Source organism: Hemiscyllium ocellatum, chromosome 21, assembly GCF_020745735.1.
Source record: "Hemiscyllium ocellatum isolate sHemOce1 chromosome 21, sHemOce1.pat.X.cur, whole genome shotgun sequence".
In the NCBI taxonomy this organism is placed as follows: Eukaryota; Metazoa; Chordata; class Chondrichthyes; order Orectolobiformes; family Hemiscylliidae; genus Hemiscyllium; species Hemiscyllium ocellatum.
Genome location: NC_083421.1, coordinates 62,932,183 through 62,948,969, shown reverse-complemented (window position 1 = coordinate 62,948,969; position 16,787 = coordinate 62,932,183). Strand labels below are relative to the sequence as shown.

Genomic DNA, 16,787 nt, shown 5'->3' with positions numbered 1-16,787 from the left:
GCTTTCCCAAAATGTAGCACCTCGCATTTATCTAAATCAAACTCCATCTGCCACTTCTCAGCCCATTGGCCCATCTGATCAAGATCCTGCTGTAACCAGAGGTAACCTTCTTCACTGTCCACCACACCTCCAATTTTGGTGTCATCTGCAAACTTACTAACTATACCTCTTATGCTCACATCCAAATCATTTATGTAAACGATGAAAAGTAGTGAACCCAGCACCGATCCTTGTAGCACTCCACTGGTCACAGGCCTCAAATTTGAAAAACAACCCTCCACGACCACCCCTTTGAGCCAGTTCTGTATCCAAATGGCTAGTTCTCCCTGTATTCTATGAAATCTAACCTTGCTAACCAGTCTCCCATGGGGAACCTTGTCAAATGCCTTACTGAAGTCCATATAGATCACGTCCACCGCTCTGCCCTCAATCCTCTTTGCTACTTCTGCAAAAAACTCAATCAAGTTTGTAAGACATGATTTCCCACGCACAAAGCCATGTTGACTATCCCTAATTAGTCATTGCCTTTCCAAATACATATACATCTTGTCCCTCAGGATTCCCTCCAACAACTTGCCCACCAAGGTCTGGCTCACTGGTCTATAGTTCTCTGGCTCGTCCTTACCACTCTTCTTAAACAGTGGCCACCATGTTTGCCAACCTCCATTCTTCCGGCACCTCACCTGTGACTATCGATAATACAAATATCTCAGCAAGAGGCCCAGCAATCACTTTCCTAGCTTCCCACAGAGATCTAGGTTCCATCTTTGAAGAGGTGACAAGTAGGTTAGACTAGGGAAACCCAGTGGATGTGGTCTATCTAGACTTCCAAAAGGCCTTTGATAAGGTGCCACACGGGAGGCTGCTGAGCAAGGTGAGGGCCCATGGTGTTCGAGGTGAGCTACTGGGATGGATTAAGGATTGGCTGTCTGACAGAAGGCAGAGAGTTGGGATAAAAGGTTCTTTTTCGGAATGGCAGCCGGTGACAAGCAGTGTCCCGCAGGGTTCAGTGTTGGGGCCGCAGCTGTTCACATTATATATTAATGATCTGGATGAAGGAACTGGGAGAATTCTAGCGAAGTTTGCAAATGATACGAAGTTAGGTGGACAGGTAGGTAGTACTGAGGATGTGGGCAGGGTACTGAAGGATCTAGACAGTTTGGGAGAGTGGTCCAGGAAATGGCTGATGGAATTCAACGTGAGCAAATGTGAGGTCTTGCACTTTGGCAAAAAGAATAAAAGCATGGACTACTTTCTAAACGGTGAGAAAATTCGTAAAGCCAAAGTACAAAGGGATCTGGGAGTGCTAGTCGAGGATTCTCTAAAGGTAAACCTGCAGGTTGAGTCCGTGATTAAGAAAGCGAATGCAATGTTGTCACTTATCTCAAGAGTGTTGGAATATAAAATTACCGTTGTGCTACTGAGAATTTATAAAGCTCTGGTAAGGCCCCATTTGGAGTACTGTTTAAAGTCTGGTTGAAGATTTGTAGCTCGGGTGTCCGTTGTTGTGGTTCTGTTCGCCGAGCTGGAAGTTTTTGCTGCAAACGTTTCGTTCCCTGGCTAGGGAACATCATCAGTGCTATTGGAGCCTCCTGTGAAGCGCTGCTTTGATGTTTCTTCCGGTATTTATAGTGGTTTGTTCTTGCCACTTCCGGGTGTCAGTTTCAGCTGTAGTAGTTTGTATGTGGGGTCCAGGTTGATGTGTCTGTTGATGGATGTTCTTGCCGCTTCCAGGTGTCAGTTTCAGCTGTAGTGGTTTGTATATGGGGTCCAGGTCCATGTGTCTGTTAATGGAGTTTGTGGATGAATGCCATGCCTCTAGGAATTCCCTGGCTGTTCTCTGTCTGTCTTGTCCTATGATGGTAGTGTTTTCCCAGTCAAATTCATGTTCCTGGTTGTCTGAGTGTATGGCTACTAGGGATAGCTGGTCGTGTTGTTTTGTGGCTAGCTGATGTTCATGGATGCGGATTGTTAGCTGTCTTCCTGTTTGTCCTATATAGTGTTTTGTGCAGTCCTTGCATGGTATTTTGTAAACTACGTTAGTTTGGCTCGTGCTGGCTATTGGGTCCTTTGTTCTAGTGAGTTGTTGTCTGAGTGTGGAAGTTGGCTTGTGTGCTGTTATGAGTCCTAAGGGTCGCAGTAGTCTGGCTGTCAGTTCTGAGACGCTCCTGACGTATGGTAGGAGTACTGTGTCCAGTTTTGGTCCCCACACCTCAGGAAGGACATACTGGCACTGGAACGTGTCCAGCGGAGATTCACACGGATGATCCCTGGAATGGCTGGTCTAACATATGAGGAACGGCTGACGATCCTGGGATTGTATTCATTGGAGTTTAGAAGATTAAGGGGAGACTTAATAGAAACTTACAAGATAATACATGGCTTGGAAAGGGTGGACGTTAGGAAATTTTTTCCGTTAGGCGAGGAGACTAAGACCCGTGGACACAGCCTTAAAATTAGAGGGGGTCAATTCAGAACAGAAACGCGGAGACACTTCTTCAGCCAGTGATTGGTTGCCCTATGGAATTCGTTGCCGCAGAGTGCAGTGGAGGCTGGGACGCTAAATGTCTTCAAGGCAGAGATTGATAGATTCTTGATGTCACGAGGAATTAAGGGCTACGGGGAGAATGCGGGTAAGTGGAGTTGAAATGCCCATCAGCCATGATTGAATGGCGGAGTGGCCTTGATGGGCCGAATGGCCTTACTTCCACTCCTATGTCTTATAGTCTTATCTGATCAGGTTCTGGGGATTTATCCACTTTTATGTGTTTCAACACAAACAGCACTTCCTCCTATGTAATATGGACATCTTTCAAGACACCATCTCTCATCCTTTTCATTTCCCTTTGACAAAATCCTTGAATCTGTGATACCTAGTCCTTGCACTATAAACTAATGGGAACAGCTTTTGCTGACCTTATCTAAGCCATTATAACCTTGCACACCCCTCATTAGGTCTTGTCTAACCCTCCTTTCCTCCAAAGAACACTTTAACTTCTTCAACCTAACCTCAAAGTTAAAATCCCTCATTTCTGGGATCATTCGGCACATCTCTTGTGTATGGTCTGACTGGAACTGGAAGCAATATTCTAGAAGCAGCCTAACCAGGGTTTTAATGAAGGTTCAGCAGAATCTCCTTACTTTTGTTCTCAGTAGCTCCATTTATGGAAGTCCAGGAGTCCACAGGCTTGGTAATTCCACTCAATATTGTCTCATCATTTTCAAACATTAAGCACATGCATCTCCAGGTCTCTCGGACCCCTCACACTCTTTAGAGCCTTCTGGCTATCGATGACCTCTCATTTATGATCAACTGATACTTTGTCAATCATCCAAACGTTGAACCACAGCAAAATACAGTGGATGCTAGAAATATGAAACAAGTAGAATGTTGGAGAAGCTCAGCAGGTTTGGCTGCATCTGTGTCAATTCTGAAGAAGAATCACATCAGACTTTAAAATGTTAACTATTCTTCTCCAAGGAGATCCAAGATGGCGGCGACTCAGCAAGTCTGAGTCTACAGAGCCCTTCCCAAAACCTGGGAAAAGTGGGTTACCTGCCCCCACCACACTTGCCAAACCACCCAAAAAATTTCTTTAATCTTAATTAGCTGCTGAACATTATATTTAAACAGTCTAATACTGAGTGGATAATGAGTAAATCGAAGGGACCCCGCAGCTCTCAGAAAACAAAGACCCCTCCCCCACCCTCCTCTCCTCCGGCTGCAGCTGATGAAAAAAAAACGGGCCTTATAGAGATGATTGCTAGATTGGAATCGACACTCGTCAATTTCATTGCAGAATCCCGACAGAGATGGAATGCATTCGAAGAAAAGCTGCAGAAACAGAATCAAACCATGGAGGAGCTGCAGGGCCGAGTGGAGGGGGCGGAACTAAAGGCCACGACCTCCGAGGCTGCAGCTCAAACAGCTGCAGAACAGGTGCGAGCTCTGGAGCAGAGAGTCCAGGCCTTTGAAATCTACATGGATGACCTGGATAACAGAAATCGGAGAAAGAATATTTGGTTGCTGGGCCTTCCCGAGCAAGAAGGGAAAGGAAAGTTAGCAGCATTTCTGGAGCGATGGCTGCCCCAGCTTTTAAACCTGGGGGCTGAAACTGACCGGGTAAGGGTGGAGTGGGCCTACCGGGTCGTAGTACGCGGATCTGGCCCAAACCAGCGCCCACGCCCGGTCCTGTTCCGGCTGCAGAGTTATAGGGAGAGGCAGATACTCCTGGATGCCTCCAGAAAGCTTGGAAAGGATCCTAAAGCTATGATTCATGAAGGATCCAAGATTATGTTATTTCAGGACTTCTCCCCGGCTTTGGCACGAAGAAGGAAGGCGTTTGATGAGGTGAAGAAATGTTTAAGGGACTTAGATATTCAATACACCTTACGCTACCCAGCGACGTTATGCTTTACCCACGAAGGATCCGAGTATAATTTTAGATCACCGGAAGAGGCCAAGAAACTTTTAGACTCGGTTAAATAAATGGTAAGAGACCATTTATGTTGGCTTGCCTCTTCCACACTCCGTGGGGAGAAATGGATACTTTATTCTACTTTACTTTTGCCTCTGGGAGCGGGGTTGTCTTCCTTGCTATCTTATGTTATTATACTTAACTGTAATCTGTTGGAGTTGTAATTTTATAGTTATGTGTGTTTGTACGTGGAATTGATGCTATCAGATATACTCAGGTATGGGTGGGGAGGGGTGGGGGTGCGGCGCTCACTGTTAACTCTAGCTCGGTATTATATCTAAATCCTATTAAGGAGCGCCCGGGTCGAGGGTGGGACACTGTTTGGGAGAGGATATGGTGGAATGTTGGAAAGGTAGTAAGGCCCCCTGAGAACAAGGGGAAGATCTCCATTCAAACATGTTTAATTTTTTTTTGTTCTTATTGTTTGGAAATAGCTTCCTTTTTATCATACTGTTATGAGTGTATTAGAGAACATTTTCTCTTATTTGAAGGATGTAAGCGACTCAACTATACACTCTGGATGATTGTGGATTAGTTGAATTTTGATGATTATATATTTAAGATTTATTTTTATATTAATGTTTGTGCTTGAAAATTCTGCTTATTTTTGTAAATTTGTCAAAATGTTAAATTTCCAATAAAAATATCTATTTAAAAAAAACTATTCCTCTCCATAAATGCTGGATTTCTCCAGTGTCTGACAAATGCAGTGGGCTAGCTATCTTGCCTATAATTAAAGTACAAATCTACAGTCTGGTATTGGTCATTTTGAACTTTGGTCACTACTTTGCCAGCAGTACTAGCAATTTCATTGGCCCTAAAGCTCTCCAGAAAAGAGAGATGGAAATTCAGTCACCACTCATACCCAGTGGGAGAAATTTCCAACCTTTTTACACCTACATCAACACTGAAGTTACTCAAGACAAAACAATTTTCATCAGTAAACAAAGACAAAAGCAAATGCTTCAGTGAGCCAGGTTCACAGCAGAACTTTGGAGAGCTCCATCTTCTACTGCATCCAAGCAAATGACATTTCTAGACGTTTTTGGAATTAAAACAGACGCCAGCTGCACTTGTATTATTGGAGAATACTACTTTACTGAATCGCATTTGAAATAGCGAAAAGGAACACAACTAAACAGGAATTAAAGAGATGATGCCACGTGACACAGAGGAAAGATACCAACCATTTCACGTTCAACCACAATTGGTTCAACTGTTACACACTTGGTGGGAGAAAGACCGTGGAGCTCAGACAGTCAGGGAATAGAGAATGCTATCAAACAGCTTGCCCCCAGGAGCTCAGAAGCCTCCGTCACATCCTGACTAACAGCTAAATTACCATAACCAGGAAATAAATCCTGGAACTCGCTGGTTTGCACAGCCAATCATTGAAATTAACTGTCATTTTACACACCAAAGCAAGACCATTCGGCACATGCACGCATTAAAATCTTTGCGATTTATTAGTGCACTTTCGAATCAGTAATTCAGAGGCCTGGATTAATAAGCCAGAAACACATTCAAGTCACACAATGGCATTCTGAGAATCTGAATTAATTTTTCAAATGGAATGTTTGAATAAGATTAACATGATTAGTCAGTAATCCATTAGCAATCTAAGTTGCTAACAGGAGGGCAGAATGCAATAAAGATAAACCTTGGTCTTTCACATTTAGCAATTCCAATGACTCTTACATTGCATCTCTCCAATCTTGCAAAAAAAAAACAAGCACCTGGTGCTCCTTCAAACAAAATATCAACAGATTCCTTTTCTTAAATTCTTCTAGGAAATGGAGAAGGAGGAAAAACAACCCCAGCATCTCAAACAAATTTCCAAAAGCAACAGACCAAGTTGTGATATTAAAGAGTTAACTGGCTCTGCTGCCCTTTAGGAAATTGGATGTCCCAAGGCTAGGGTGGGATGCCTCCGATGTACAGATAGATTGTAAGAAATTACATTGACATCTCCTATTATTCAGAACCATTTACGTGGTCATTTCCTTGCCATTCAAAAGCCTATTTACATTTTCATCCCCTATTCAGAAAGCAATAAGAACATTACAGTTGGAATTTGACTATTCCCTACAGTTAAAAAAAATACAATTCACACCAGATTTGGTCAGTAAGGGATTATTTACATTATATTGTTTGTGGAGGTGATGTGGTCACTGTATTGTCTTGCGTGATATGTGACTGTGAGGGAGTGACTAGGGGTTGTCTTGTGAACATTACTGACTGTGACAAAGATTTTGCATAAAGGAAGGACTATTTCTTTTGTTCAGAGAGCTTCCCTGGACATACCGTGGGCGGCACGGTGGCACAGTGGTTAGCACTGCTGCCTCACAGCGCCAGACACCCGGGTTCAATTCTCGCCTCAGGTGACTGAGTGTGGAGTTTGCACATTCTCCCCGTGTCCGCGTGGGTTTCCTCTGGGTGCTCCGGTTTCCTCCTACATTCCAAAAAATGTGCAGGTTAGGTGAATTGGCTGCGCTAAATTGCCTGTAGTGTTATGTGCAGGGGTCAATGTAGGGGAATGGATCTGGGTGGGTGCGCTTCAGCGGGTCGGTGTGGACTTGTTGGGCCGAAGGGCCTGTTTCCACACTGTAATTAATCTAATCTAAGTAATCTAATCTAAACCTTGCAAGCATGGCAAAGAGGTGTTCTCCAAAGCTTGGTTTGTACTGTGCTTAATAAATTTTTCTTGTTCACAGAAGTTGGCACGTTGCAGTTGCATCAATTTCAGTGTAAGAATTTCAGGGAAAAAAAACCTAGTAAAGTCGTTTTAAAAACATGTAGGAACGCTTGGCTTTATAAACAGATAGAGTGCAAAATCAAGAAAGTTCTGCTCAATGTTTACAAAATCACCACCTTGGACATCAGCTGGAATGTTGTTCTGAAAGCTTCAGGAACTGGAGACAATGTCAAGGCCTTGGAGAGGGTGCAGGCTAGAATGCTACCGAGGACAAGGGAATCTGGTAATGTGGCAAGACCAAAAAATATAGTATTGCTCTCTAGAAATAAAACAAAGAACTGTAGATGCTGGAAATCTGAAACAAAAACCCAAAATTTCAGGAGAAACTCAGCAGGCAGCATGTGTGAAGGGGAAGCAAAGTTAACATTTCAAGTCTTAACTGAAAAAGGGTCACTGGACTTGAAACGTTAACTCAGTTTCTCTCCACAGATGCTGCCAGACCTGACTTTCTCCAGACTCTAAAAGAAAGTGAGGATTGCAGATGTTGACGAAGAGCTTATGCTCAAAACGTTGACTCTCCTGCTTCTCGGATGCTACCTGACCGGCTGGGCTTTTCCAGCACCACACTTTTTGACTCTTCCTCCAGAATCTGTTTAAGATCGTTCTCCTTAGAGACAGTTGGTAGTTAATGGAAGATGTGATATTTTGTTAAAGCTTTATTATCTTACACTCATCAGGATATCTGCAAGAAATTTCATTCTAAAGGGAGAGGTGCAGAGTGTGCTCATGTTCTGTCTGCAAAGAGCAGGGCCTCATGTATTCATATACACAGTCACCTACTGCTTCCAAGATACACAAATGCACCACACTGTGAACCTAACAATCTTAAATTGGTTGTCAGCTTAATTCTTAGCTGCAAATGTGTTGCTGGTCAAAGCACAGCAGGCCAGGCAGCATCTCAGGAATAGAGAATTCGACGTTTCGAGCATAAGCCCTTCATAGCTTAATTCTTACTAGACTTGAGATTACTTTACAAATGTTGCCCAGTTTCTGAAGTACATCTAATGTTGGACACGATTTTGAGTTTGCACGTGCCGGCTGGTCCTCAATGTGTCTGCTCCAAACGGCTAAAGGGGCATGCTGTTTGTTACATCCTAAGTCTATAGCATACAGAGCCCCTATACCTCAGTGGTACTGTAAGTGGTGTTCAAAATTATAAATAGCAAGAAATTGTTTCTGTATAACAGCTGTACAATCAGAAAATGCTCCTTTGAACAGCTTCTGGTCCAGCTCCCTGTCAAGAACAGACACCATGATTTGACAGATTTTGTAGCTCAAGGTGGTTTCAGAGTTGGACCGAAGGACACCACATCTGAAAAAAAAAACTGTGGGTTCAATTCTCATCGAATGCACCCATCACCTTGTTTGTTTCCCTTGCTGGGCAGGCACGGAGTAATCAACCTGTCACCAGTTCACTAATCTGTCCTGGCCCATCCATGGCAACGTTACAGTCAAAAAGGCACACCAATGCCTTTACTTCCTCATGAGACTAAGGAAATTCAGCACGTCCACAATGGCTCTTTGCAATTTTTATAGATGCACCATAGGAAGCATCCTATCCAGATGCATCACAGCTTGGTTTGGCAACTGCTCTGGCCAAGACCACAAGAAATTAGAGAGTTGTGAACTCAGCCAAGTCCATCATGAAAACCAGCCTTGCTTCCATGATCTATACTTACCGCTGTCTCAGGAAAGCAACCAACATCAAAGACATCTCCCACCCCAGTCATACACTCTTCTAGAAACCACATACCAACAACTTCCTTCCCGTTGTTATCAGACTTACGAATGGACCTCTTATATATTAGAGATGATGTTTCTCTGTACCTTCTCTGTAGCTCCAACACTATATTCTGTTCTATTACCCTGATGTAATACTGTAAGATATGATTTTTCCAATACTTTTCACTGAGTCTTGATATGTGAGACAATAATCAATCAAATTAAGCAATTTTGCTTGGGAGGTGGTAGGGTGGGGGGTGGGGGGGGGGATGGAGAGTGGGGGTTACTAGCACGACCATCCCTGCACAGAAATGGGTATATCTGTGTAAAGTGGTACAGTCCTAGGATTTCCCCCATATAATGTTTTGCCCTTTTGAAGGAAGTCCTGCTGTACTAGCTACAGACAAGGGGCAGTCAGGTAATGGTAAATGAGGTAACCAGAAGCAAACACCTCATCAGCAAGGCTGAGGTGGTAGAGTCAATGAGTCCATTTGAAAGTTACCATTGAATCTGCCTCCAATGCAGTGAAAACACTCTACATCAACAGAGTATTAACACATTTCACTCTGGATGTAGATTTGCTCACTAAGCTGGAAGGTTCGTTCTCAGATGTTTCGTCACCACACTAGGTAGCATCTTCAGTGGGCCTCCAGGTGAAGCACTGGTGGTGTAGCCCACTTTCTATTTATATGTTTGGGTTTCCTTGGATTGGTGGTGTTATTTCCTGTGGTAACATCACTTCATATAGTGATCTTATTTCCTGTTCTTTTTGTCAGGGGTTGGTAAACGGAATCCAAGTCAATGCGTTTGTTTATAGCTTTCCGGTTGGAATGCCTTGCTTCTAGGAATTCTCGTGTACGTCAAAACTCATCAACAGTTTACTCTGTTCCCAAAGCCTGGGGAACAGCAATATAAAAACAGGTGAGGATCTCCCTTACGGTCTCCAGACTAGAAGGAGCAGGTTTCTTCCATGTGTAGAAATTCCCTCAGCAGGCTAATTTGAGCCTTTGCAGAGGACCGGAAACTCTGCCTTCAAAGTCTGGGATGTCAGCTGCAGCAGCACATTAAACTCTTTAAAAAAAAAGTGGCAGGTCTTTGTGCTGGCATAGCTCACGCCCTCTGCACTAAAACAGTGAAGTCAGCTTCCAGCTCAGAGGCAGCATCCTCACCTGAGAATCCGGCCCCAGACAGTGCCAGTAAGTGGAAACTGAACTGGACCAGCCGTATAAAGACAACTTATATAAACAGCAACAAGAACAGATTAGAGGCCAGGGATTTCAGCAGCATACAACTCACCCAGTCATCCCAAACTCCGTCCATCTCCAGCTACAAGTCAGGAGTGTGACGGAATATTCCCCATTTGCCTGGATGACTGCAGCTTGAACATCACTCCAGAAGCTCGGCATTATCCAGGACAAAGCAGCCCATGTAATTGGCACCACAGAACCCATGTTTAACATTCACTCACTTCACCACTGGAGCAGTGTACACTATTTACAAGATCCACTGCAGCAACTCCCCAGCTTCCTTTGATAGCACCTTCCAAACCTAAGACCCTGAGCATTGAGGAGGACAAAGGCAGCAGACATATGGGACAGACCACCTGCAAGCTCCCCACCCCGCCAAGTCTTGGAAGTATAATTGCCATTTCTTAACTGTCGCTGGGTCAACAGCAGCATTGCAGGTGCTCGTATTCAGCACACCATGTGGTTTGAGAAGCAAACTCACCACCATCTTCTCAACAGACGAGATAGACAACATATCGGCGCAGCCAGGGACTGCTACACTCCATAAACTAACTTTTTTCAAAATCACAGATCTGCAATAACAACTGCTTTGAGTCGACATTGAGACTTGTGTTCAGGGAATGTGGGTCACACACCCCATTGCATCATGGAGGCCAATAGAACCTGTAAAACCTTTTACTCAATAAGCCTGAAGCCACACCTCTCACATCAGCTAGTAGAAAGAAGTGGTTACAGGCATGAATGAAGCATTCAGATCGTGGCTCAGACATTTTAAACCACCCTGCAGATTGTTTACACTGCTCTCTTAGAAAGCAGTGTGAGGATAAGACAATTAAAGTAACAAGATACTGCAAGTCTAGAGAACTTCAAATGCAGTTGTAGAATACGGTTATACTTATAACAGGAACAAACGGACTCACCTGTAGCAACCTCATGTTTGTAGTGAAGTCCCCAGCAAGCAGCTGATCCCGGATCAAACTGCAAGAAAAACAGGTCACAGTATCACGGTGTGATAAATCCATTAAGGAAACTCTGGATCCGACATGCTCCTCCCATCATGCTTACTGACAGTCAAATTTATCATAAACATGTCCAAAATTATTTAAAAAGGATCAAATTTATTTACCACTGGTTCCATTTAATTGAATTCTAGTCTCCACTTTCTCAAAAAAAACCAGCAAATGAGATAAATTGAGCAGCTCCAAGCAACTGATGAACTTACGAAGTCTGAACCTTCACAAACGCGGATTCTGAAGGTTAGGATTGTTTACATTTCCTCTCTCCACATCCTGCCCCCATTTCTTTTAGAAAAAAAAAACTCTGCTGCAATTCTGTCGCTCCAAGAATGTACCAGTTCTACAAGGTTTTCCATTTGAATGCACCCAGTTTTAAAGCAATTGGCTTTCTTGCATTGTTGAAAAGTAGACAATGAGATACAGCAACATCTGATTAAATGAACTGCAGTACAAAATCATAAATTCCAACAGTTGATTGGATCAATTACATTTTACAGGCAAAAAGTTTCCAATAGGGAGTCAGTATAATAACAAGAGACTGAAGGGTGGGGGAACTTTCATTGGCAATCCCCAGGTCTGTTGTGCAACAGCTCAAGAATACCTGAATCTGAAGAGATTAGGACACACTCAACTGCACTCTGCCTGTGTAACTTCATCTCAGGTCAAATCTGATAAAGACAAAACAACAAAACTCTGCTGCCTAAGAATCATATTTAGTTCAACTCCGTAACTGACTGACTATTCAAATCTTAAAAGCACAAATTGCAACCTGGGACGGTCAGCAAAGGAGAATCCTGCTCACAAAACAGGAGACCAATCTCAGATGTGCAAATTTGATACACACTTCAAATATACAATTCTCTAAATTACAGGAGGAAGCACCCTTTAATTGATCTCAATGAAATGACCCCAGAAATTGAAGTGCTTGTATTTCATTAACAACTTTCACCAAGACAGAATATGCCAAAGTGTTTTACAGTCAATGACAAACCCCACTGCAATGGAGGAAACACAGCCAATCAATATGCACATAGCAAGATTCCACATGAACCGAGGCAATAGCACTTTGGCCTGAACACCAGGCAGAACACCCCAGCTCCTCTTTAAATTAGTGACACTGTCAGTTGGAGAATAGTAATCCAGAGACAAAGTCCTGGTTTAACATCTCCGATGGTGCAGCACTTTCTCAGTACTCCACTGGGATATCAGCCTGAATTTATTTTTTTAACTCACTCATGGGATGTGGGCAAGAATGGGATGTGAACCCACATGGTCCATTTCAGAGGGAAATGTATTACCCAAGGCAGACAAATTGGGTTGGATATAAACTCAAAAGGGGCATTATTCAGGGCTACATGGAAAGAGAAGGGGAATGGGGCTAGGTGGAAAATTCCCTTTCTCCAGGCCAGCACATACTGATAAGAACACATTCTGTGCTTCGACCTGCAGAAGAGTGAAGCAGTTGCTAAAGGGGTTCTCCATGAGGTGCCATTAATCTCAATGAACCAGAGTTGAGAGTGTGGTGCTGGAAAAGCACAGCAGGTCAGGCAGCATCCGAACAGCAGGAGAGTCGACGTTTCAGGCAAAAGTAATTCATCAGGAATGAGGCAGTGAGCTGAGGGGGTGGTGAGATAAATGTCACTTTCACCTCTCAGTGAACCTGCCAGTCAAGTCATGCCAAAGGATTCTCCGAGCCAGATACGTGGCATATGGAGCTTCTGCTGAAAGAGGTGAGACTTGGTGGCGCCATGGTAATGTTACTGCAATAACAACCCTGAGGATAATGCCCCAAGGCCATGAATTCAAATCCCATCACACCAGTTGGTGGATTCTCAAGGCAACACTATGCTGCCATCTCTGCTGGGTCTGTCCTGCCAATGGGACAGGACACATTCAGGGATGGTGGTGGTGATGGTGGTTTCTGGGACATTGTTTGTCAAGTATGATTCCATGAGTAGACTATGTCAGGCTGCGGCTTGACTGTTCTGTGATACAGCTCTCCCAGCTCAGGGATCACTCTCCAGAGTCGACAGGACTGTTTTGCTGTTATCTTCCCGGTGCCTAGGTAAATGCCAGATGGTCTGTCCGATTTCATTTCTTTGTTGGTACAACTGAGTGACGTCCAAGGCCATTTCAGAGGGCAGTTGAGAGTCAGTCACCTTGGCTCTGGGACTGCAGTCACATATAGGCCAGACCAGGTGAGGGTGGCAGATGTCCCCCTCTGAAGGACATTAGTGAACCAGTTGGGCTTTTCACAACAATTGACAACAGTTCCATGGTTCCCGTGCCCAGTCTGGCCTAGACATGATCCACGAGACACAGGAATGTTGTTGACTCTTAACTGCCCTCTGAAATGACCTAACAAGCCACTCAGTTCAGGGGCAATTAATGGCAAATTCCAGCCTTGCTGGTCAAGCATGCAACCCACTAATGAATTTGATCGACAGACAAACCTGGCACCACCACCTACCCCACCCAAAAGCTGGTGGTTTGCTGGTTAGAAAAGGGTAGTCTACATCCTCAAAGGGGCAAAAGTTGCCCTTGATCTTTCACCAACAACTGAAACCACAGGTTTTGTTACTTACATCAGCATGGCGCAGCAGACCAGGATGAGGAAATCGAACCTGTGGATGTCTGAAAAGAGGGAATCCCATATTCGAATGACGTCTGGGAGGAGGAACTCTTGTGACAATAATAACGTGAGCCAACGGAAGGCGAAAAACTGTGGCTTGATGTTCTGCTCTTGCTGAAGCATAAAATGTACAGACCCTCATCAGCACAAGACACTCAGCTGAATTATTCATCATAAAACAATACTCATTTCATGGTATAGCAGCAACAGACTGTTTGGGCCAGTCTGATGTTTATGTTCAAGACAAGCTTCCTCCAATTTTACATAAACCCACCAGCATTGAGATATCCTTCTATTGCCTTGGCCCTTAGATTTATTTAGCAACATAACATCAATAGGAGGAGAAACAGGTTGAAGCTCTACATCTAACACTTATGAGGACAAGGATGCAAGAAATGGATTTGAAAAATGGGACAAAGCATGCACAACATCAGAAGAGTGTACTGACTGGTTGAGCCATCACTGGCATAAAAATGCAGCAGGAACAGTTAACTGCAGACCAGGTGAGTTAGACTCTGAATGGTCAGGGTGTTGCCATGGGAATGCAACAGGGATTGGCAGTCTCATAATACCTTCTTGCTCCAATTAAAAAAGGTGTAATGTATATCTAAATTCCCTTCATCGACATTAAACAGGGTTAGCGAGTTTTGAGAAGATTTGTAGCTCAGGTTGAGGTTCTGGATGTAAGTTTGACCACTGAGCTGGAAGGTTCCAACTCAACCAGCAGACTTACATCCATAAAACAGGGTTTAAAACATTGTAGATTCTAGCATACATAACTGCATCGCACCACAAGGCGCAGTGATGATCTCAAATTGGTTTCTGGTGAAGCTCTCAGCACAGTCTGGATTAATTAATAAAAAGCTGATTAGCAGGATCACGTCCAATGATGGCCATATTATTCTGTTTACATGTCTCGGGTATTTGGCGGATTCGGCATTTGAGCTTAACCTGGTGATCAGGGAAAATCACAAATGTTTAAACTTCAGGGATTGTCACTAACTTTTGTGGGAAAAGGGATTAGAACTTGAAATCAAAAACTTTGGGTTAGGCCATGCACATTTAAAAAAAAAAGTGTTCATAAAGGGACGTTGCAGATATAAACTCTCTGAGCTCTGTGGCAGCTATTTCTGGCTCAGATATTGTGACCCTAGAAACTTAAAGAAGAATTGCATTTATATAGCAATTTTCACAAAACAGTAGATGTCATGAAAAACATTTTCAAGTCAGTAAAGTACTTATTGAATTGTTTTAGCATAGAAAAGCAGATGCCTTCAATCATTCACTCCCTCAAAAGTTCATTCAGTTCTCCAAATAGCCAATTTTATATCCGAACCAGCCCTACATAGTTAACAGAGTAAAGGCATCTTCTCTGTTTTTAGATATTTTCTAACCAACCTGCACAGAGATGGTATTACTCACCTTCAAAACAGATGGAACCTGAATCCAGGCCTCTGCCTCAGAGATAGGGCATTGTGTCACAAGGACCCTTCTCTTTTCTAAGCTTGAACTCACATTCAGTTCGTAGTAACCCTCAACAACTTGGTGTCTCCCCTTTTTGGTCCCTTTGTAGAATGACCTGCATTATGTAGCCCTATTAGCATAGTAAAACATTTCCAAGCTACTTCAGAGGAATTATCAAACAAAATTTGACTGAGCTACACGAAGCATTATGACATTTGGTCAAAGACATACATTTTAGGAAGCAGGTGGACAGATGGAGTTAAGGGGAAGAATCACAGAGTTCTGGGCAAAATAACTGAAGGCATAATCATCAATGAGAGCACTGTTAATATTGGGCCGGAATTGGAGGAGATTATGGAGACAGGGAAGACCAAAGTGATGGAGATTTTTAAAAAAATTATATAATTATAAAGTTGTGACAGTCAGTAGCCTGTGTGAGTCAGCGAGCTGAAGGGGTGATGGTTGAATGGGACTCCCCAGCTTTCACACCTCTCTCATTGCACAATTTCTTACCAGTTTGAGGTAAAGATCCATGTCTTTCTCCTTCAGCGTTGAATAAACCTTCTCCATTTTATAACTGATCCCGCACTGAGAGTCATCCAGGCTCTTTATGAAATTGTCCCTGATTTCTGACATCAAGTTTGTGAAGCAGAAAAACGTGTCTGCCTCTGCATGTTCTGGACAGTTCATGAAAAGAAACAAATATTAAAAATGAAGCACTTTCTGCCCCTTAAAATTTCTCAATGAAACAAAAAAACTACTGGATAATATTAAGCGCAGTTCAAATTGTCAAAGGATTGGAAAACTATTTATGTAATCCCTTCCTGGAGTGGGAATACAGACACAGACTGGAATGGATTGTAACTTTCATTCGGGGTGAAGATGAAGTGCTACAAATTGACCTTAGCAGCCATAGTTGGTGTAGGAGTTGGGGCTGCTGATGGTGGCGATCCAGGGATACCCTGATAAGAACATCATCAATATGGACTCAAACAGTCTGCAATACTTAGTGTCCTAAAACACGCCAATAAACTTCACAGTCTCAGAACCCCTACAGTGTGGAAGCAGGCCATTTAGCCCATTGAGTCCACACCAACCTTCTGAACAGCATCCTAGCCAGATCCACGCCCCTACCCTATCCCTGTAACCCCATATTTCCCATGGCCAATCCACCTAACCTGCACATCTTTGGACTCTGGGAGGAAACCGGAGCACCTGGAGGAAACCCACGCAGACACAGGGAGAATGTGCAAACTCCACACTGACAGTTGCCCAAGGTTGGAATCGAACCCAGGTCTTGTTGGAAGGTATGGGGAAGCTAAGAACAAGGAGCTGTAATATACCATGAATAATACCAAAAGTAAAAAAATTCTTTACCCAGAGAGTGGTGAAAAGGTGCCAAGTGATACCAGAGAGAGAGAGAGAGAGAGAGATGCTAATAGTTTAGATGCATCTAGGGGAAAGCTACAAAAA

The 16,787-nt window shown here is 43.5% G+C and overlaps 1 protein-coding gene across 2 annotated transcripts in view; it reads right to left on the bottom strand.

Annotated features, from left to right (window-relative positions):
* The window catches only part of tbc1d13 (TBC1 domain family, member 13), a 52,490-nt gene that overhangs the window by 17,214 nt on the left and 18,489 nt on the right, over positions 1-16,787 (bottom strand). For both annotated transcript variants that reach the window (XM_060841603.1, XM_060841604.1), the window contains exons 9-11: positions 15,828-15,991; positions 13,804-13,964; positions 11,123-11,180 (exon numbers count right to left, since the gene is read on the bottom strand). In XM_060841603.1, the coding sequence (XP_060697586.1) occupies positions 11,123-11,180; positions 13,804-13,964; positions 15,828-15,991 (383 nt within the window). The remainder of the gene's footprint in view (positions 1-11,122; positions 11,181-13,803; positions 13,965-15,827; positions 15,992-16,787) is intronic.